Here is a 22,763-nt window from a genome sequence, read left to right as displayed (position 1 = left end):
TTCTCCAACTTTATTCTTTTTCAGAATCATTTTGACAATTTAAGGCCCTTAATAGCTTCTGTATGAATTTTGAGATGGATTTTTCTATTTCAGAAAAAATATGGAACTTCCATAGGGGCTGGATTAAATATATAGATCATTCGGAAAAATACTGAAATCAATCTTAAATCTCACAATATGTGAATATGATATCTTTTTTTTAACTTTTACAAAAACTTTATTGAGAATTACATACATGCATATAAGGTGTTTTGATCAAATCCATGCCCACACCCTCCCCTCCAAAATTCCCCCTCTGAAGAGGTAACCCTAAAATCTTTTAAGGATTAGATACAAGCTCCCAAATACTTTTGACATTTTTGGCCTTTGGAACAGAGTATGTTACTAACAGGCCCAAGGAAATTTTGACTTTTAGCCCAGAAACTGGCTATATTTCTTTGGGGTCTTTTTACCCTAACTGCCTAGCCAATTTCTACCTCCTATTCTTATCACACCATCCTCTGAAGGGGTTACCCAAATTGCCGCCAATAGGTGCTCAGACCACTCTGGCTTCTTCCATGCTGAACAGGGAGGGATGCAGGATGAGGTAATTAGAGTACCCCTTCAGTGGGTCTATCTAAAAGACTCCCAAATTGCATAATTCTTGTCTCTAAAGGGAAAAGAAAGTCCTTGAATCATGAATAAGAGATGTGAAGGAGAAGTAAAGGCAAGAGTAATTAGCATTACAAGCTCTAGACAGGGAACTAGAAAAAAGTCAGAACAGGGCAATTTTCAAATGTTCATATGAGAGTCCATTGGAATTTCTTGACGAGGGCTTCCAAAAGCGTCCCTCTATTGGGTTCTTCCTCATTTTTCTTTTGTCTTCCAAGGCTGGACTAGTTGGCTGGGAAGAGTGACTGGATACTCAGGTGAGGGTCCAGTGACCCTGCTTGGTACTCTTTTAATGAATGAGCACAAATGTCAACAAGCCCAATTGTGACTATGTTTAGCGATCAGCCTCAGCCAAAGTCGTGATGATGGTAGTTATTTCATGCAGAAGGGACTGCTGTATAGCATCATCTTATTAAAAGGACCTGGAATTTAAAAGGATTTAGTGCTAGGAGCCACATATGAGGGAGAACATACACCATTTGCTTTTCTGAGTCTGTGCTACTTCACTTAGTATAATAGTTTCTAGATCCATCCATTTACCTGCAAATTTCATTATTTCATCTTTCTTTACTGCTGAATAGAACTCCACTGTGTAACTATACCACATTTTTGTTAACCACTCATCAGTTGAGGGACACTTAGGTTGCTTCCACCTCTTATTTATCTTTTTGAGACAGGGTCATCCTATAGCCACAACACACTATGTAGACCAGGCTCACCTCCATCTTACAGAGATGCACCTGCCTCTGCCTCCCAAGTGCTGGAATTAGAGGTGTATGCCATCATGCCTGGCTAGTTATAACAGTTTTTAAAACATGCTTAGTGTATATTAGATATAAAATCTTATTAGTTGGTAAGTGGAGACAGGAGAGCTTTGTAGTTTCCAATTTGAATGTCTTTTATTCTTTTTCTTCCCTGATCATTCTAACTAGAACTTCTAGTACTTGATTGAATAGAAGAGTTAACAGCTGCTATCTTTGACTTGCTCATGATCCTAGAGAAAACCTTGTAGGTTTTTTTTTTTTTCCTTTGGTATTACCATTGCATTCATTGTGAATTTCTCACATGTGACTATTACATGGGGGTAATGTCCACCGTGTCCTAATTTGTTCACCCTGATCATTCTAACTAGAACTTCTAGTACTTGATTGAATAGAAGAGTTAACAGCTGCTATCTTTGACTTGCTCATGATCCTAGAGAAAACCTTGTAGGTTTTTTTTTTTTTCCTTTGGTATTACCATTGCATTCATTGTGAATTTCTCACATGTGACTATTACATGGGGGTAATGTCCACCGTGTCCTAATTTGTTCAGTTTTTTTTTTTTTTCTGAATGATGTTGGATTTTTGTCACAATTTTCTATATTGATGGAGATGACCATGCAGTTCATTTTTGTCATTATTTCACTGTGGTGTATCACTGTGGTGTCAGTTGATTTGGTATGTTGAATTAGGAATAAGTCCCATTTGTTCATGATACATATTCCTTTTCATATGCTGTTGAATTCAGTTACTGGTATTTTATTGAGAATTTTTGTATGTATGTTATATGAATATTGATTTGTAGGATTTTTTTCTTGGTTTGGGGGGCTTTGTTTTGTACTGTCTTGTAATGGCCTTAGTATCAGGGTAACACCTGCTTCATAGAATGAGTGAAGAAGGAATGTTTCTGCCTTTTGAATTTTTTTTAAAGTTTGAGAAACCTTTATATTACTTTAGCTTAAGTTTGGTACTTTGAATAAGAAATGACCCCTATAGGTGCATGTAGTTAAACACTTGGTCCTTTGTTGTTGGTGCTGTTTCCAAGGTTATGAAACTTTTAGGAGATGTAGCCTTGCTGGAGGAAGTATGTCACTAGGGTGGGCTTTGAGAGTTACAAAACCTCACCTCTCTTCCAGTGGGCTCTCTGCTTTCTGCCATGCCACCTCCTCTAACATTACTGACTCTCCCTCTGGAACTGTAAGTCAAAACAAACTCTTCCATAAGTCACTTTGGGTTATAGTGTTTTCTCACAGCAACAGAAAAGTAGCTATGTGTACAGTGTGATGGTTAGTATTTATTGTCAACTGGATGGACTCTAGAATCATTTAGTAGCTCTCTGGAAATACCTGTAGGGGATTATCTTGATTACATTAATTGATGTGGGGAGACATACCTTAATTGTGGGTGGGATCTTTCCCTGGGCAGGAGATCCTGGTCTCTCTAAAAGAATGCTAAGAAGTAGCATGCAGGCATTGCTCTAGTTTTTTGGCTGTGGAGGCAATGCTAGCTGTTTCAAACCCCTGCTATTTTCACTTTCCTGCCATGATGGAATGTATCTTGAACTGTGAGCTAAATTAAGCCCTTTCTCCTTTAAAGTTGCTTTTGTTAGAGTATTTTTTATCACAACAATATGAAAAGAAACTAAAACAGCATGTATCAGTTCTACCGCATTTTTTGTTTTGGAGGCTTTTTTGATTATGGATTCAGCATCCTTACCAGGTATCAGTCTGTTCGGATTTTGTTTCCTCATGGGTCAGTCTTGCACTCCTTGGAGTTTGGCTATCTCATGTCCATTTTCAGTTCTGGATGTATCACAGTATGCTCCTGTTGGGCTCTGTGGAGTTGGCAGGCCTATTCCTCACTTTGCTTCTGATTTTAATGATTAGACTCTCTTTTTTCTCAGCCCATCTCGAAAAATTTGTCAGTCATGCTTATCTCTTAAGTTTTTGTTTTATTGATTTTTCCTGTTATTTTCTATTTAATTAATCTTTACTCTAAACTTTCTTCTTTCTGCCAACTTTAGACTTGGTTTAGTTTGTTCTTCCTAGTCCTTAAATTGTAATGTTAGGTTTTTGATTTGTTTTTCTTATGTGAGCATTTATAGCTATAATTTCCCCCCATAACTTTACTTTTGTTTTGTTGCAAATTTTGGTTTTTTTTTGTTTTTGTTCATTGATAAGTATTTTCTAATTTACTTATTGTTTCTTCATTCATTAAATAGTATATAGTTTCATTTCCACAAATTTATGAATTTTCAAGTTTTATGTTTCTTTTTTACTTTTTCATCTTCTTCTCTTCCTTTCTTTTTCTCTCTTCATTATTTTTCCTTTCCTTCTTGAAATGAGACCACATACTGTTCACCAGTTTGTTCTCAAATGCCAAGGCTTAAATTGTCTTCTCCCTGAGATTGCTGAGTTCTAGAACTACATGTGTACACGACCAGGCCAGGCCTGACTCAAGGTGGTTTTTTTGTTTTTTTAAAGTGATCTCTAATTTCATTTTATTATTGTTAGAGAAGATACTATGTATGATACATATATTTTTTATTTCTTTTCTGAGTTTAATACTCAGAAAATTTCTGTAGCTAAAGTGAGATGGGCCATGGAAGGGAAAAATGAAATGAATTTAGAAACAGAAGATGAAACCATGAACTTAGTCTTTTTATTATTATTTTTAGTTTATGTGGATGAATGTATTGCTTGCATGTGTGTAAGTGCATTAGTGTCATGCATACAAAGCCTGCAGAGGTCAGAAGAGGGTATTGGATTCCCTGGATCTGGAGTCACAGATGGTTGTTAGCCACCATATGGGTGCTGAGAATCAACCCAGGTCCTCTGCAGCCATTGCTCTTAACTGCTGAGCACCTTTCCAACCCCTTAGTTGTTTTTCTTTAAAGGTGTGATGCTGGGTAAATCAGGCTCTAGTGGATGAACCCACACTGAAGGGCATTTGGGGACACAAATTGGCCGTGTGTGTGTGTGTGTGTGTGTGTGTGTGTTTGTGTGTGTGTGTGTGTGTGTGTGTGTGTGTGTGGAGAGAGAGAGCGCGAGACAGAGACAGAGACAGAGAGAGAGATGAAATCAGGTGGGAGTAATAGGGAGTAAGGGAGGGGAAGTCTAAATGTAATCAAAATATATTGTATGAATTTTGAAAAAATTTAATAAAGAACATAAAAGAGAAACTGTAAAAAATTAATTAGTTTTTATTTTATTCTTGATACTGAGGGAAGTCATTTGAAAGTTTCCAGAAAGGGAGTTTGTTGCAGCATTATTTTCATTATCATTATTAGGTACTGGGGATTGGACCCAGGGCCTTGTTCATGCTAGAAAAGTGCTTTACCACTGAGTTTTGTGCCTAGACTTACCCATTTTTGTTTATCTTATTATTTACTGGTTGACTTATTGGTAGATTGATTTGTTATTTGAGACAGGGTCTCACACTTTAGCATAGACTGGCCTGAAAGTTATTACATGGCCCAGGCTGGCTTCAAACAAATGGCAGCCTCCTGCCTCACTCTTGTGAGTGCTGATCCTACAGGTGTGAGGCCTCACATCCATCTCTAAGCCATATTATTTAAACAACACTACTGAGATGTATCTGTGACAACTGATTATAAAGAGGCAAGAGACCACTCTGAGATACCTGGAATTTTCTACAGGGGAGGGTGCCTATGGGTAGCTGGATGTTGGGAGTTACAGGGCGTTTTAGTGCCAGCTGCCACAACAATATAAAGTAGGTGGATTCAGCAAGAGAAATTTATTTTCCTGCGGTTTTAGAGGCTAAGAAGTCCAAGACCAAGGTGCCAGCCAGCTGGCTTTCGTTCTGAGACTTCTGAAGTGTGGGTGGCTGCTATCTAGTTACAGGCTCAGATGACCTCTTCACTGAACTCAGACATGTGGACAGGAGAGCAAACTCACTGTTGCCTTGAGATTTGTCTCTATAGATGATGTTTTCACCATTGAAGTCTACCTCCCTTGATATGTCTCTATTGGCTGGTATTTCTATTTAAATTGTGATATTAACATCAACACCAACAAAGTGATCTGTGGTGGGAGGTTATAAGTGCTTGCACATAACAGTGGTATCAGCATAGTTACATCCTTGCAGTATTGTCTTAAAGCTGAGGAGGCTGAATTTTAAGATCTGGTTGATTCAGTATAATGTATATCTCTTCTATTTTACTTTCTGCTTGATTTTTAAAAATCTGTCATTGAGAGTGAAATATGCATTCAATCTCTTATTTTGTAAAACTATTTCTAGTCCAAATTTTGCCAGTTTTTGCTTTTTGTATTTCTTTAGTCTGTTGTTAGGCACATTTGCTGAAATTGTTTTCTCCTTGTTCTTTTTGAACCTTTTGCTAACATATGATATTCTTCATGGTCTCTTGTAATATTTTTTGTTTTAAAGCCTGTTTTGTTTCATATTAGCAGAGCGACCCTTGCTGTATTTTGATTACTCTTTGCAAGAAATATTCTTTTTCATAATTTTATTTATAGCCAATTCATGTCTCTGGATCAAAAGAAACATCATTTTTCATCATCTCATTTGCAACTAATTTGTGTCTAGACAGCATATATAGAAATCATATTTTTAATCTATTCGGCTAATATCTGTCTTTTGAGTAGAGTACTTTCCATTTGCACTTAAAGTAATTACTGATAAAGAGAGACTTTGACCATTGGACAAATTGTTTTCTGCATGCCTCATAGCTTTTCTTCTTCCTTGGTTCTTATTTTGCATCTACTTGATTATTATAATGAAACATTTAAACTTCTTTCTCATTTTTTTGAGAGAGAGTCTCACTACAAAGGCCAGGCTTGCCTCAAACTTGCAGTCATCCTGTGTCTGCCTCCAGACTGCTGATGTTATAGTCATTCACCACCAGCCTGGCTTTGCTTGTCATTTTCTGTTCCATGTATTCTTTTAAAATTTTTAAATTTATTATTAAATTATTTTTATTTTATGTGTCTGAGTGTATTACTTGCATGTGTGTAAGTACACATGTGTTGTGCAGTACCTGTGAGGTCAGAAGAGGGCATCAGATCCCCTGGAACTACAGTTACAGACAGCTGTTAGCTACCATGTGAGTGCTGGAAATTGAACCCAGGTTCTCTGCAAGAGCAGTGAGTGCTCTTAACCACTGAGCCATCTCTCCAGCTCCTTGCATGTATTCTTTAGGCTTTTTCTTTGTAGATATTGTATTTAACACACTAAAGCTATAACATTCTTCTTTGAATATATACCAGCTGAACTTCAATAACATTACTTCTTAAAAAGCTCTTTTTCTACCCTTTTCAGTTTTTAGTGGCACAATGATATCTTTATTCACTATATGTATAAAACAAAAAATAATTTTAGTGCATTAGTCTCTTAAATTATGCAGAGAACAAAAGTGTAATTGTACACCACTGTTACAGTTGTACTAGTTTTTATAGCTGCCCATGTATTTAACTTTAATGATATTTCTACTCATTTATTCAGTTTCTAATAGTTTTCATTTCAATCCAAATTTCAGGTTCTCTTTAGCCCTTGTTGAAGGGCAAGTGATAATGAACCCTCTTGGTGTCTGTTTATCTGGGATTATCTCAATACCCCTCTTAGTTCCGAAAGAGCACAGTTTTGTCAGCCTTAGGATTTCTTATAGTCAATACAATAATGAGGTGTGACATTTTCATGCACATGTGTTATGTGATTTGCCCATGCTTACCTCCCCCATTGCCCTCTTCTGTCCCTTTCCACCTACTGCTCGTCTCCTTCCTCTCTGCAAATAGTCCCTGTCCTACTTTTATGTCCTATAATAATCTGGATTCTGCGTAAAAGAGAAACCTGCAATGTCTGACTTTTCTCTGTCCCACTACCCTCTCTCCTCTTCTTCCTTTAGATGCTTTCTCCCTTACTCCTTTGCTGTCATATATATGTGTGCATACACATATGTATAACATATAGTTACATATATGTAAAACTGTATATTGAATATGATTTCTGTAGAGGCTACACAACTGTGCATTCCTTCCAGAAATATGTAAGTGTTCCCTTTCTCTGCATTCTCACCAGCGTTTGTTGCCATTTATTTTCTTGAAGATAGCCAATTGACAGGGATGAGATGGGACCCCAAGTGATTTTCATTTACTTTTCCCTAATGGTTAAGAATATTGAATGCCTTTTCACATATTTATTGGCCGTTCATTATTGTTCTTTGGGGAACTGTCTGTTCAACTCATTTGCCCACTTGTTGATTGGATGAATTTGTGTGTTCATGTGTATGGGCACAAGTGAGTGTGAATGGATGTATACATGGACACACAAGTGTGGAGAACAGAAGTCGGCATCAGGTGTCTTCTTGAATCACTCTCCCTCCACCTTAGTTTTTGTGACAGGATCTTTGCTGAACCTGGAACTAATTAAGCTAGGCTGCCTGGCCAGCAAGCTGTAAGGATCTGCCCGTCACTGCCCCGCCACAGCTGGGATTACAGTGGAATGGTGCTTCGGGGACTTTTTAAAAATTGAGTTGTTTTGCTCCTTAGCTTTGCTGCCAACTTGACACACCTGGGAAGAGGGAAGAACATCTACAGAGTAATTACCTTCATCTGTGAGGCCCTTTCTTAATAGTTAATTGGAGCAAGCCCACCTTAGGCTGTGCTGTCCCTAGGTCAGTGGACCAGAAGCCCTCGTTTTGCAGCAGTCTTCCCAAGTCTCTGGCTCTTAAAATCTCTCTACTGCTTCTTTTGTGATGTTCCCTGAGCCTTGAGTGAGAGAGCTAGAGTGAAAGCAAGAGAGAGAGAAAGAGCAAGAAAGTGAGAGCGAGAGTGAGAGCAAGAGAGTGAGTGAATGAGCGAGAGAGCAAGAGAATGAGCAAGTGAATGAGAGAGAGAGGAGAGAGAGAGAGAGAGAGAGAGAGAGAGAGAGAGAGAGAGAGAGAGCATTTAGGGCCAAGTACTCCACAGTCGCTTATTCTCTACATCTCGACCAGTTGTGACTCTATATTAACTACCATCCACCACAAAAAGAAGATTCTCTGATGTGGCCTAAGAGCTGCATTAATCTATGACTATAAAGGTAAATATTTAGAAAGCAGTTTGACACTGTAACCATTTAGCAAACTAATACTAATAGGTTCTCCCCTAGGGCTTGTGACCACCCCAGCCACAGGTTCCTGGCTAGGTCTACAGTACCAGGCATGAGTTCCATCCTATGGAACAGGCCTTAAGTTCAGGTGAGAAAACGGTTGGTTACTCCTGTAACTCCCATACCACCATTTCACTGGTGTGTGCCTCTTGCCAGACCAGTCATTGTTGTAGCTCATAGGGTTCACAGCTGAGTAATACTTGATGACTTTTCTCCCTAGCAACCTACATAATACCTTTGGGCACTATAAAAGCTAGCCAGCAGGGAGGAATCTTCCAGGTCAGGATCAGCTTTATTTCTCCATATCCTTTGATCAAAATTTGTGTTACATTCAGCAATAGGGTCTTACTATCAAGCTCTGGTGGGTCTCTCACTGAACATAAAGTTTATCGATTCAGCTAGGCTGGCTGGCCAGCAAGCTCCAGAGACCTGCCTGTCTCTGCCTCCCCAGTGCTGGGATTGTAGGTGCATGCTGCCATGCCCAGCTTTTTGTGGGGCTCTAAAACCAAACCTTCATTCTTGTACAACAGTTTATTGACTAAGCCATCTCCTTAGCCTGATTAGATTATTGTTGGTGTTTAATTTTTTGCAGTTATTTATAAATCCTGGATATTAATCTTCTATCACATGTACAGTTGGCAAAGATTTTTCTCTCATTCTGTAGGTGGCCTCTTGACTCTACTGAGTGTTTTCTTTCACATGAAGACTATATTTAATTTTATGCCATTCTGTTTGTCACCTTGCTCCTATTTCTTGTATTATTGTGGTGATTTTCAGAAAGTCTTTGCCTATAACTTGAAATGTTTTCCTCTAGCAGTTTCAAATCTTTTTAAAATTTTTATTTATTATTTTTATTTTCTGTGTATGAGTGTATTGCTGGCGTATGTATAAGAGTACCTGTGTTGTTCAGGGCCCGTGGAGGTTAGAAGAGGGCATCAGATCCCCTGGAACTGGAGTTATAAATGGTTGTTAACCACAGTGTGGGTGCTGGGAATCAAACCTGGCTCTTGTGCAAGAGTAGCCAGTGCTCTTAACTGCTGAGCCATCTCTCCAGTCCCAGCAGTTTCAAATCTTATATTCAGATCTATCTTATATTCAGATCTTTGATCCTTTGAAATTGTTTTTTCTATAGAATGAGAAATAGGAATCTAGTTCATTCTTCTACCTGTGAATTTGCTGAAGAGGCTGTCCTCCAGTGTCTGCCCTTGACAACTTTATCATGTGAAGTCAAGTGGCTGTCACTGTGTGGGCTTACTTCTAGGTGTTCTGTTCCATTGTGCATTTGTATTTTTGTGCTAGTACCATATTGGTTTTTGTCACTATAGTTCTGTAATATACTTTGAAATCAGGTATTATGATACCTTTAGCATTACTGTTTTTGCTTAAAATTGCTATGACTATTCAGTCTTTTGTACGTCCATATGACTTTTTTTTTTCTATTTGTGTGAAAAACTTCATTGAACTAGGTTTAGGATTTGTTTGTTTGTTTGTTCATTTGTTTGTTTGAGACGGGGTCTCCCTGTAGCCTCCAGCTGGCCTGGAATTCACTATGTAGACCAGGCTGGGCTTCGTCTCACAGAGATCTGCCTGCCTCTGACTCCAGAGTGTTGGGATTAAAAATGTCCACTACCACAACTGGCTAGGTTTAGGATTCTTGATTAATTGTTTTATTAACTTTGAATATATCAGCTAAATGCTTTCTGGCACCTAAGTTTTCTCATGAGAAACCTGCTGATGATCTTGAGAATCTCTGTATATAGCAAGCTACTTTTCCTATTTCAAAATTCTTTGTCTTTTGTTTCTTACTTCTGATAAGTACAATGCTTATTAAGCATATCTTCATTTTGCTGCATAGTGTGCAGCATATTACAGTATTCTGTAGTTACAAGTTATGTGCAGAATATGAAGAAACTCTTAATCAGTGATATATTTCTTTTTATAATTCTACAAGGAAGGATTAGCAAATCAATTTTTACACATAATATCTCACTAAACTTATGCAAAGAGAGTGACAGATACTAATTGTGTTGTTTGATACAAAAATGACAGCATTTCACCTTCTGAAGGCTAAATCCAACATATAAATGTGCCAACATAAACAGAAAGCAACTATGGGAAGCAACCTCTGACCTTTGTGGTGCTGGAAGAAGCTGGGGTAGGGAGAGCAATTCAGGAGCTTTTGTGTTTTCACTTAGATTCAAATTGAGACTTCATTGCTATAAGGAAAGAACGTAGGGAGGCAGATTTCACCAGCATCCTCCACCCAACTGCCTAACTGGAGTGTTCTGGGTTTTAAGACTATAATTCTCTGTACAACCAGCTGTTGCTTCAGGGCCCATTTGTTTTTTAATCTCAGCTGCCTCATCATGAAAAATGGTTAAACATTCATTGTATTCTTAGCACTGGTTTCCAAAAATGGAATTCCAAGGTAATCAGCAAATTTATTTGCTAGTATGTAGTCTACTACTTTCTTTGTGGTCAGACCACATTTGTTCTTGATGTTTTCATTGGCACAATCATGTATTTCCTGTAGCCACTTTTTAACATGATTAAACATCTCATCTGTCTCATACACACCCCTAATACCCTGAGTTCCACTGTAATAGCTGGAGGTGATGATTTGAAGTCTTTCTTGGCCTGCTGCATTCCATACTTGATGCTTTATTGCTTTCCCATATAAATCAACAGTTTCAACTTTGAATTCCACACCAATTGTGCTGGCATAGCTTTCTGCATATATATCATCTATTTGGAATTCATGTTTGTTATGTCACTGCAGATGCTGTGCAGCCATGGTCTCGATTCTATAGTCTGTAATGGCTTTGTCTGATTTTTTGTTTGTTTGTTTTTATTGATTATTTTTATTTTATGTGTATGAGTTTTATGCCTGCATGTGTGTCAGTGTACTCATGTCGTGCAATGCCCGAGAAGGTCAGAAGAGGGTGTCAGATCCCCTGGAACTGGAGTTACAGATGGTTGTTAGCCACGATGTGGGTGCTGGGAATCAAACCTGGGTCCTCTGCAAGAGCAGTCAGTGCTCTGAACTGCTGAGTCATCTCTCCAACCCCGATATGGCTTTGTTTGTAGAGGTAGCATCTTTCCCTGGTCTGACCCCTCAAAACACAGTCAGGGCCAGGAGAGATCATTCAGTTGTTAAAGTGCTTCAATCTGGTTTCAACCTGCTTTCAATCCCCAGAACCTAGTAACAGCAGCAGGGTATGGTAGCATGTTTGTAATCCTAATGCTGGGGATGTGGAGAGAGGTGAATGTCTGGTGCTCACTGGCCAGCCAGCCTAGTCTACTTGGGAAGTTCCAGACCACTGAGAGGCCCTGCTTCAGAAAACAAGGTAGATGGTATCTGAGGAATGACACTCAAGGTTATCTGTCCTCTGGCTTCCACATGCACATGTATGCAGACACACACACACAAAAAACCCCACAAGCAGTAGCCTCTGCCAGTCAGCTGTTGCCTCTATTTCTGTCTTTTAACAATTTGATTATAAAGGAAATTGATTTATCTTTCAGTTTGTACTACTTAGAGTTTCTTAAAGTTCGTAGATATATTTATTGATGCCTTTAATGAAATGAGAGGTTTTCAACCATTCTTTCTTTCAAAGCTGTCTATGTCTCTCCTTCCTTCCGGAGCGTGCTCTCTCTCTCTCTCTCTCTCTCTCTCTCTCTCTCCCTCTCTCCCCCCCTCATGTGTGTGTGTGTTCCTGTTTATGGGCATGCGTATTCCTGTGTATGTATGCACATGTGTTTTGCACTGTGTGAGTATCTGTTTGGAAGCCTGAGGTCAATATTTGGTCTCTTCCTCAGTCACTCTTCACTTTTATTTTCTGAAACAGAATCTCTCATTGAACCTGGAACTCACTGATTAGGCTAGGATGACTCCTGTCTCTGCCTCCACAGTGCTCAGATTGTAGGCGTGACCATCACATCTAGCTGAGGATCCGAACTCCATCCTCATGCTCGTTCTTTACCACCTGAGCCATCACCCCAGCCCCTCCTTCTGGAACTTTGATAGTGTTTATGTTGGTTCACTTGATGGCATCACCCTGGTCTCTTAGGCTCTGTTCTCTTTTCTTTGGTCATTTTTTTCTGTTCCTTAGACAGATAATTTTTATTATCATGTCTTCATCTTCTTTCTTCTTTCTATTCTAATCTGCAGTTTTAAAAACATCATTGATGAATTTTTCATTTTTGTTCATGTATTCTTTTTGCTCTAGATTTTTTTGACTTCTATTTTTGGATTTCTATTTCTCTGATATTTTCATGTTCTCTATCATTTTCTTGACTTTTTGTTTCTTTAAGATGTTGCTTTAAAGCGTTTATAGATCTTTCTCAGGGGCAGTTTGTGTTGGTTTAGTGTCCTTTGGTTTAATTCATACATTTCCTGTCTTTGTATACTTTATGGATTGTTGAAGACTGTACACTGAGATCTGGTAGCATCATATTTCTGGGAATCAGGTTCTTGTGTATATGTTGGTTTTGAGTCTGCTAGTCCTCACTGGCTCACTCCCAAAAAGAAAAAGTAAGAAAAATTAAGAGGTTTGGAGGGAAAAGGAGGCAGTTCTTCAGCTCTCTGGGAGGTCATTTCAACAGGTGGGGAAGTCAGACCACTTCTGTATCTGCAGCTTTGTGATCAGAACCACCAGTCAGAAGATAGATCCCCCATACGTGGAAGGCAGGGTCTTTTTACTCACCCTAACTCACCTAAGTTGGGAAAGATGTGCCACAGCTCCTCCAGAACACAACACAGCTGAATGTCCCAGAGCTAAAGGGTGCAGCATGAATAGGAACTGTTGTCGAGGAGCTAAAATTAATTGGCTACCAACCAAACCTTCCCCAAGAAGTGGTAATCCTTTAATAAACCCCAGAGTTCTGAAATAGTCACACTGGACAGATTCTGCCAATGAAGTTTTTATGTAGATGGTAAAACAGGTTTCAGGGGCATCCTACTTGCCCCTCTTCCCAGAATCCTTTCATAGCTTTGTTTTAATGTTTCTCACATCCAATCTTTACATATTATTGTAATAACTTGTCTTATAGGATTAATATATTAAGTGTAACTCACTTGAAATTGTATTTATTGTATGTATATGTGTGTTTGTATGTATGTGGGTGGATGTGCTATGGCACACATGTACAGGTCAGAGGACAACTGATGGGTGTCAGTTCTCTCCTTCTAACGGTCTTAGGGATTGAATTTAGGTCATCAGCCTTGGTGGCAAGCACCTTTACCTACTGTGCCATCTTGCCTACCCACACTTACTTTATGGAGAAGAAAACATAGTGGCTTGACTATAATCGTACAAATAATAACAGAGCCAGCACTTATTTTATGTCATTTTAATCTAAAGAACAGAGTTGTGATAAAAAGGAAAAAAATAGTTACTATAAAAACTAGAGAAGCAAACCCTCATGATCTCATTCAGATTCTACAGAGTAGTCCTTCAGGATCTGGTATGTGGGGAAGTGGAATATAAGATTAATACCAAATAACAGGGGTGCTAGGGATGTAGCTTAGGTGTCAGAGTGCTTGCCCACCATGCATGTTGCCCTGGGTTGGAATTCCAGCAATGCATAACTGAGCATCTAGATGCATGGCTGTAATCCCAGTGCTCAGGAGGTACAGGAAGAAGGATCAGGAGTTCAAGGTCATCCATAATTACATAGGGAGTCTGAGGACAAATGACAAAGATAAGAGATTGAGTCAGAACTGAAAGCACAAAAAGTAGAATCCTAAGGAGAATTTGGGGCAAGAGTAGCTAAAGAGTATGTGAGGAGACAAAACAGGAATTTGGGAATCTGTGAGATCTCTTTTTAGCCCATCCCAGCAAGGACATCTCTTTTGAAGACTGAATTCTTGGTCTGCTAGTCTTAAAATTAATCACATAGTATTTGAAGCCTGAACTTTTACAGGAACTGTAAGGCATAAGGTCATTTATTTGTGTTCTGCATGAATTACATGACCATATGTGAAAGTTGTTAGAAGAGTGGCCATATTTCAAATATTTCTAAAGCTGATATTTCAGAACATAATTTTAGAAATTTGTACATTGTGACAATGCTGTCTGTCACATGTCCTGGTAGTTACTAGTTACAGTATTAGGTAAAATAGTAAAACACGGATTATTATTATTTTTTATTAGAACCTTTTTAAAGTAGTATATACACATGTAAGAGAGGAGTGCTGCTTCCAAGCAAAGAGGGAGTAAGAGTTTGGGGTTAGGGTAAAGCATAAACACAGACTGGAATAAAAGGAACCGGGAATGATTCAAAGGTTCAAAGAAAACTCTGGCTGTGTGATAGGAATGACAAATAATTGTAGCAATAATTCTTAAAGTGGCTTTTACATTTTAATTAGTATTGCCCTTCCTAGAAATATTTAAGAATAATACTTTAAATGTCAGTATGCTTTATTGCAGCAATAAATGTGTAACTTTTTATAACTGCTATTGTCTTTAGTTTTATTATACAGATAGTGTACATTTGCTGCATATAATTTGAAAATGCAAGAACATATAAATCAGTAAACATATTTCATCCAAATGCCCCTACTTAGAGATAACCAGTGTTAATACATTCATCTCTTCTTTATGCATTTGTTTCTACACAGTTAAAATCATATCGTTTATATATGTGTAAATATATTTGCCTCTCAAATTTCTTTTGCTAACCATCTTTGTATTAATTTGCTTATTTTTCATCATTCACTGCCTGTTTTCTTTCCTTCAGGTAATAGAACTCTGACATTGTTTTGGGATGAATTTAGGTATGACCAGAGCAAAGAAATAGTAAAAGATCTAGAGTACATCCAATACCAAAGAAGAAAAGCCATGGCCATCCCATTCATCATACAATGTGGTATGTACTGAATTCTATCCTAATTAGCAAATACTCATGGTTTCCTAGATGTTCAAGTCATGCTGACAAGAAATGAGGGATAAAGAGTCGAATGTGTTGGTGTATGCCTTTAATCCCAGCGCTTGGGAGGCAGTAATAGGCAGATCTTTGTGAGATCGAGGCCAGCCTTGTCTACATAGCGAATTCAGGCCACTTGGGGCTATAGGAAGACCCTGTCTCAGAAAAAAACTAAAAAAAGGTGAATATGGGAGACAAAACTGGGTAAGATGTGGTGTTTGCTTTTAAGGAGGTTATAGTCTAGGAAAGAGTTTCACATAATTACAGCAGAGGTCAAGTTAGGTAAGTAAAGGATTAGAGGCACAGATCAGAGAAGAAGAGTGGGGAAAGAGGTGAGACCTCATAGCAGTAGTAGCACGTGAGATAGTCGTCACTGCAGAATTTGGGAGCAGGGAGAAAGTGTGTGGACTGACAGCAGGGGTGTACCTCACTTAAATTATTTGGCAGAGAAATATTTAAACAGCCATTTTTCTACTTTAATATGTAACACTGTGTCTAAGACTAATAGAAATTTTGTAATTAATCACCAAATGAATAAGTAAATAATGAGAGATAAAAAATGATTTTTTAGGTAAACACCTTAGAAAACCTTGAAATGGAGGGTGCAGTTTTGCTTTGACAAGCAGTAGGGAGGTATTGGAAAGTTTTGAGTAGAAGGATAGCAGCAGTGGTCACTGAGCACTTGAAAGGTTTTCTAGCCACTGTGAAAAGGACTTTGGAATTTAGGACAGTCCACTTTCTACAACCAACAGCCCAGGGGATAAGACAGAGGCCTGGAGAGCACCTCTCCATCCTCTCTCCTGGGGCTGCTCCAGGAAGGATCGATGAGTTAGATGTAACTTGTAGTAAGGCAGCTCCATGAAGGATGACTTGGTACAGAGTCAGAATGAAGGGAAGGTCAAACCTGTGACCAATACAGGCTGTTGTAATAGAAGACCCAAGGGAGAAGTGCAAGGGCCTAAACTAATGTGTTTCAGTGTGATTTGATTAAAGGACTTTTGACATATTTAGAAGTGCAGTTGAGGTAACTGTTGACAGTATGTGACAGCCTGTCAGGTGACAATCATAATGGCTAATAATTACTGTCTATCTCTGATGAATACCAAGTCCTTTAGACTGTAACTTCCAGTCGTCTACAGTAGGGCTGTATGGAGCAAAGAAAATCATTTTGACCCCTCTGAGGCTTAATTTCCTGTATAGAAAATGATGCTAAAATTTATAGTTACCTCATAAAGTTATTAACATAATCTGATTTAGTTAAGCATGAAGTTTGCTAAATGCTTAGGATAATGTCCAGTCATGTTGGCTTTTATCATCATTATTGCTATGAAGCCCTTTCGTCCTCAGTACCTCCTTCCATAAATTCTAGTAGTAATCTCTTTTTCTTACAGATGATAGTACTAAAACAAGTAATTTTCCCATAAGAGGTAGAGCTCTTCAGATTCTTATCCTCTGTGCAAGCTGTTTCTGCCTCAGGAGTGTACAAACTATTTACCTCTGTGTCAAGAAGGGATCTAGGATTAAACTCAGATGTAGCCTAAAGACAGCTCTGTGCCTTGGGCCTAAAGGCAAGGAGGGATGGTAGGGGAAGCACACAAGGAAAATCAATGTGAAATAACAGGAGAGGAGACTGCAGAGGAAGTGTATAAATGACTTCTGGATCTGAATTTCTTTCTGTGAGTCCTGTGGTTGAACTCAGAAAGTGGGGCAGATGGTAATAGTCTGGAGAGAAGGAGGTCAGGGCACTGAAATTCCTAATGTGGCTTAGCGAGAGGGACAGTAAGCTCTGTTAAGGTCCTTTTGGTTAAAAATAGCAGGAGCCAGTTTGGAGGGAGCTGAAGCAATAATGATAATAATTGCACATTTTGGTGAGTTCCTCAAGAAGCTCATAGGATCCTGGATGAGGTGGGCCATGAAGCATAGTGCTGTGTGAAGAAGGGTTTGCTGCTTTTGCTACATGCAAACTGATATCTTTTTATAATGAAATCATTTCTGAGCATGGTCTCTTTCGTGCGTTTTGTTTTGATTCTCAGATCTTTGTCTCAAATGGAGAGTCTTGCCCTCCTCTTCTACTTACCAGGAAAAAGAATCTCTTGACATGTGGATTTGTGCTAATAATCCCAACCACTTGGAAAACAGGTAGTTTTGATCATTTTCTAAAAGTTCTTTATTAATTTTACATTCCTAACGTACTGCCTCTGAAACTTGAAAATGATGAGCCATAGACGGTTTTCAGCTTACTAGCTGGTTTCATTTTAAACTCTTTATAGCCCATTGAAACCTGTGAAGGCATTATTTTGTTCAAGTACTTTCCATCAAATAAAGAGATCTGATGTAACAGAGTGCAGACACTAGGGTGGGTGTGCAGCTCTGCCCTTCACTGGCAGGAAGCCGCAGCCTTCTGAGCTGTCTTCCCATTCATTTTCACACAGCACACAGCCTGATCATACAGGAATATTAGTCAGAGGGCATATCCAGGGGCACTAAACTGTTAGAAAGCGTGCTTTTTTTCTGTTTAAGTCCTATATTGATTTCATTGCTTTATGTGCTAGAGGAAGAAGTTCAGACTAAACCAGGAAAAGAGCTGATTAAATATTGATGGCTGTCAATGTTCTTACAAGCCCCTTTAGACTAATATTCTTTCCCTAGAGAAGGAGTTAGTATTCCTCTTTAACAGAGGCACCCTAACCCATGCATTGCTTTTCTGTTCATTCTCTTCTAAGACCGCTGGGCTGGTGGGTAAGTAGATCAGTATTGCTAATATGGACATTAGGGTAATAATTCTTGTTGGGTTATTTTCATCCAGCTCCAAAAACAGCAGCAAAACTAAAAAAGCAAAAAACAAAGAGAAGAAGAAAATCATCAGCAACTGCCTTTCTGACTGGAGTCTCCAGGTTAATTGTATTTAGAGACTAAAGAAAAATGTCGGTTGAAGTGCTCTTCACTTTCTCACCGCCCGGGGATTTTTTTGCTCTCTCTTTCTTGTTTGGCACAGCAGCCTGTGTTTTTCTAAACTAAAAACTGTCACAAAACCAAAATTCATAAAAGAGATAAATGATAAATGTACTGTCCTGATTGAATTAGAGGCTAGAAACCTAGGGACCAAAGACAGCCACTTTCCATTTACTATTTTCCACAAAAAATATGGAGCTCCAAGAAGCATGATTATAAAACACTGATCTGGTCTCACATCTCACTTTGGGAAAGTCAGAATTGAAGCCCTAATCTATACTAAGAAACCAATGCATAAGCCACTGGCCAAGAGCTTCCAGAGAACCTTGTTCCATGTCTCAATCTAGCTTAAATATCATCTAAATTGTGACAAAACATTAGTTCAGTTTCAATTGGAAGAAGAGTTATCATTATTCATCGCTTACCATGATCCTGGAACTTTTTCTATGGGCTGTGCCACTGTTTAGAATCCACACTCTGGGCCAGACTACACGAGTTTGTCCTTGGCCCTACTAACTGTAAGACATGGGACAAGTGAAATAAACTGCCTTTAAAAGTCTCCAGACCCTAGAATGGGGCATAATAATAGGATCTCGAAGTATTTTCGTGCATTCATCCAGTCCCCTTATCAGGACAATTTGCTGACAGTTCCTAATCTCTGGGGCGGGGTAGGGGTCCCCCTGATAACAAGCTACCAGATATTAGGCCACAGACCATCTACCTGTGATTTCTCAGTCCAGTAGTGGGCATCATCAGCCCCACAGGCCTGGGAAGCTGTCCTTCCCAGCTTTATTAATTTTCAGTTTTCTGAATGACCCCAAATTGGCATGCTCTTGCCGTCTTCCCTGAGTAACTAGTGATGCTGCCACAGAGCATTGTAGAATAGTATTCCAAACTACATTAATTTTGTCTGTTTTACACATCCAAATAATACCACTTGCAGTGGGAGGCAAGCTAAATTTAGTTGTATTGACAGAAAACTGATGGGCCTTGAAAATTTAAACTGCAAAAAGTGTTTCTATTTATAATTTCCTGAAGTCCTTGATTCTTTAAATACACAGACATAATATTGACCATCTGTATTTCATTTCCACTGAAAAGATTGTAATAAAATATGCATAAGACAGCAGCAGGAGGCTTCAGAAGATGTTAAGGAAAGCTCCTGATTTCAAGGGCAGCTAATTGAGAGCTGGCACTTTCTGCTTGGGGAGCTCATGCCCAGTGGTATAGACATGATGATTCACCAGGGGACTAGAAATCCATTCTGTGACCTCACTTATCATCTCATTCAACATTGTAGTCTCGGGCATGACTTCCTAAAAAGCAGGCCTTGAAATTTTCCCTGAAATATAAGCACTGTTAGGTTTAGATAGAAATGATGAGAACATGGTTGTGTGTTAAGGAATGTCTGTGAGTGCATAAGGTAAGATGTTCCATTGACTATATTTGCAGGGAATACAGTTAGTGATCAGCAGTCTCTAGCCAGTTGTCAGTGCCAGTGAGCAGCATTCAGATGGATAGTGTCTGTATAACCAGAACTTAGGCCAGAAACACCATAGCTTTTCCTTTTATAGCAATTGTGTGTTATACCATTTCATGTTTGCAAAAGCTCTGTGAAATCATGCCATCTCTCAGGGGAGAAAGCATAAAGATTCAGAAGGCTTCAGTAACTTGCCAGGGATTACTCCTTAGAGCTGAACCTGAAGCCAGGAATCTGGTGCAAAACCTGTTTTGTCAGAGGCATCCTGTGACATGCCAGGAAGCCCCATTCTGGTTACATACATTTTAGTAATCAAAATACTCTATTTTACAAATGGTAGTGTTCAGGGTCAGTAACCTGGACAGGGTAAAATGGAGCCAGTCTTGTTCAGATTACTGAAGTCTTGTATGTTTTCCAGTTTGAGCACAGAAGGAAACTACATTTTTGTCACAGTTGCTGAGAAATAGGTATCAGTACAATCCCATTATATTCATGATATGCATTCATCTGCATTGAAAGCAGAAATCACCAGCAGGGTGATAATCATACCTGCTACTTGGCTGAACCAAAAACATAGGAATTTTGGAAAGGATGTAAAATATCTAGGGGTTATATTGCATATTAAAATTTATTTTCAAAAATATTTAAAGGAAGACAATCAAATGTGCTTCATTTTTACAAAATACTTAGTTTATTTTTCCCAAATATAAACAACATTGTTGTGAGGTTCTTTCTCAAATGAAATAGAATCATGTAGGCACCACCCCACAGATGTCTTCAAATCCCACAGTTGGTGGCTGTACATATAGAGTAGTCCTCCCTGGGATTTGTTTACCTAGTACTGTTCTTTGAGAATAATGATTATAGCAAACACCACGTGTGGGTAAAATCAAGTGTTTTTTCACAGTACTGCTTGAATTTGATGGTAGTACCTCACTTTCTTTGCTGGGAAAAATACATATTGAAACCTTGAACAGCAAAGAATTGGTGATTCCAGTCCTCTTTATGTTTCTTCCCTGCTTCCAACCTGTGGAGCCCCTCTGCATTCTCAACCTCCTCCTCCCTCTTGGGAGCAAACCCAATTGCATGTGCTTTCTGCAAACTTTGACCCTTCCTCCTCGTTTTTGGTGACTGACTGGAATTCTCTCCCTCCTTCTACCTATCAATAATAGAAAACTGGTTGACGTAGAGAAGACCCAAAGAAATGATCTCAGTATTTTATAACACTGCTGTACACCCCACCATGTCCTGAATAAGAGTTGTGATTCAACTTCTTTTCTGCATCAAGCTTTGCAAACTTTCTTTTTCTTTTTTTTTTTTAAAGCACAAATGGGGTCAGGCTTTCCAAAATAAAGGCTTAGTTTTGTGTAACCATAATGAGAATTGTTCATGATTATATAATACACAAGGCTAGGAGCTAGAATGACTGCCAAATTCAGATACTCTGATGGCAGCAGGCCATTTGGAAAAGATGCATCAGTCAGGGTCATGTGGATCTATGTAGGGAGGCTGTGTGCAAGCCTCTGTAACCCCAGGCATGACATGATTGTCACTGTTCTTGGCAAGTCCAATAAGAGATTCATGTGTTTCAGAGGAAGAATTAGTTGATATATTTTTTAAGTGATGCATAGATTTCTACACCAAATTTTGTGGAGGAAAACCTCTGTCTAATGAAATACACCTTGATGATCCAAAAAACTTTTTTGCAAAAGACTCAGTTTATGATAATGTTAAGTGAACAATTAGCAAAATAATTAATACTTTCCCATCCTCATAAATAAGTGTGCCCTACACATTTCCTCTGTAGCTTTTGTCTTGTCACCTGGGCATTTAAGATTGTGTATTACTCTAAAGTCATAAAATCTTGCTTTGTATTTGAGTTTTGTGTGTATCACAGAAAATAGAGGATTTTGTAAAAATCACATTTTATAGGCAGCAAATGCCTTTACATTTCCTCTTGACGTTAATCTTCTGCTTGTTGGTTGTGAAGTTGTGATCAGATAGAACGCCTGCCTTCTATCCCACTGGGCACCATGAACAGAGCAGCAGCATCAAAAAATGAGAAAGACAGGCGCCTTCAGGAGTCAGTCCAAAGGTATCAGAACAGACTGGCAGACCTGCCACCACAGGTGAGCTCATAGTAATCTTTACTTCCATGTTCAACCGCGACTCTTAGGCTGTTGATTTCCTATATGCAAATTCAATAATATGGTTTTCTCAAGCAAAATGTATAGCCTCGTTTTTGTTCTGTTTTGCCATTTCCTGTTAATTTTGATTCTAAGAACTATTTTAGAAGGTGAGGACAGAGAAGGGGAAAACATTCCATAAAAATATCTGCATCTGTGATATCTAAGCCCATCTGCACACAAAGCACATGAGAGCAAGAGCATTTGTTTCTATTCCACAGTTGTACTCAGAGCTTGTCTTAGGGCACGTGCTCAAGGTAGGGACACCATGGTGCATGACTGCAAGGACTACGCCATGGTTTTTGTTGTTGTTTTGTTTTCCCCATTAGGCTTCTTTACTGAGGGTGGGCATTTTGTAAAGAATACTTTTTAAACAATACTGGCCTGCTAATATGGAAAGTTAAAATCATATTTAATTGCTAAGAAAACTCAATAAATGAAACATTACTATTAGTGAACAGGTAAGACAATTTCAGTAAAAGTGCTGTGGCATGTACATAATTGTTTGAGATAATAATTGTTTATGCTAATAAAAGCATATTATTAATTGTAAAAAGCAAAGGCCTTCTTTCTGACATTTCCATGTTACCTGTCATGTTTGTCAATCATTTTGACTCCCTCTGTTGCTCTTTATCTTAACTTACCTCTCCTCCTTTTTCCATTCCCCTTCCATATCTCTAG

The 22,763-nt window shown here is 38.7% G+C and overlaps 1 protein-coding gene and 1 pseudogene across 1 annotated transcript in view; one reads left to right on the top strand and one right to left on the bottom strand.

Annotated features, from left to right (window-relative positions):
• Positions 1 to 10,783: 10,783 nt before the first annotated feature.
• Positions 10,784 to 12,507, bottom strand: LOC103740751 (annotated as a pseudogene).
• Positions 12,508 to 13,328: 821 nt separating this feature from the next.
• Positions 13,329 to 22,763, top strand: part of LOC103740750 (MORC family CW-type zinc finger protein 1) — a 129,653-nt gene continuing 120,218 nt past the window's right edge. The window contains exons 1-4 of the mRNA XM_008841434.1: positions 13,329 to 13,395; positions 15,279 to 15,407; positions 17,498 to 17,603; positions 21,887 to 22,025. Of these exons, the coding sequence (XP_008839656.1) occupies positions 13,329 to 13,395; positions 15,279 to 15,407; positions 17,498 to 17,603; positions 21,887 to 22,025 (441 nt within the window). The remainder of the gene's footprint in view (positions 13,396 to 15,278; positions 15,408 to 17,497; positions 17,604 to 21,886; positions 22,026 to 22,763) is intronic.

This window comes from Nannospalax galili, unplaced genomic scaffold (assembly GCF_000622305.1).
Source record: "Nannospalax galili isolate Female #2095 unplaced genomic scaffold, S.galili_v1.0 scaffold261, whole genome shotgun sequence".
NCBI classification, from domain to species: domain Eukaryota; kingdom Metazoa; phylum Chordata; class Mammalia; order Rodentia; family Spalacidae; genus Nannospalax; species Nannospalax galili.
Note: the sequence above shows the minus strand (reverse complement) of the source record. Positions and strands in the feature narration are given on the sequence as shown.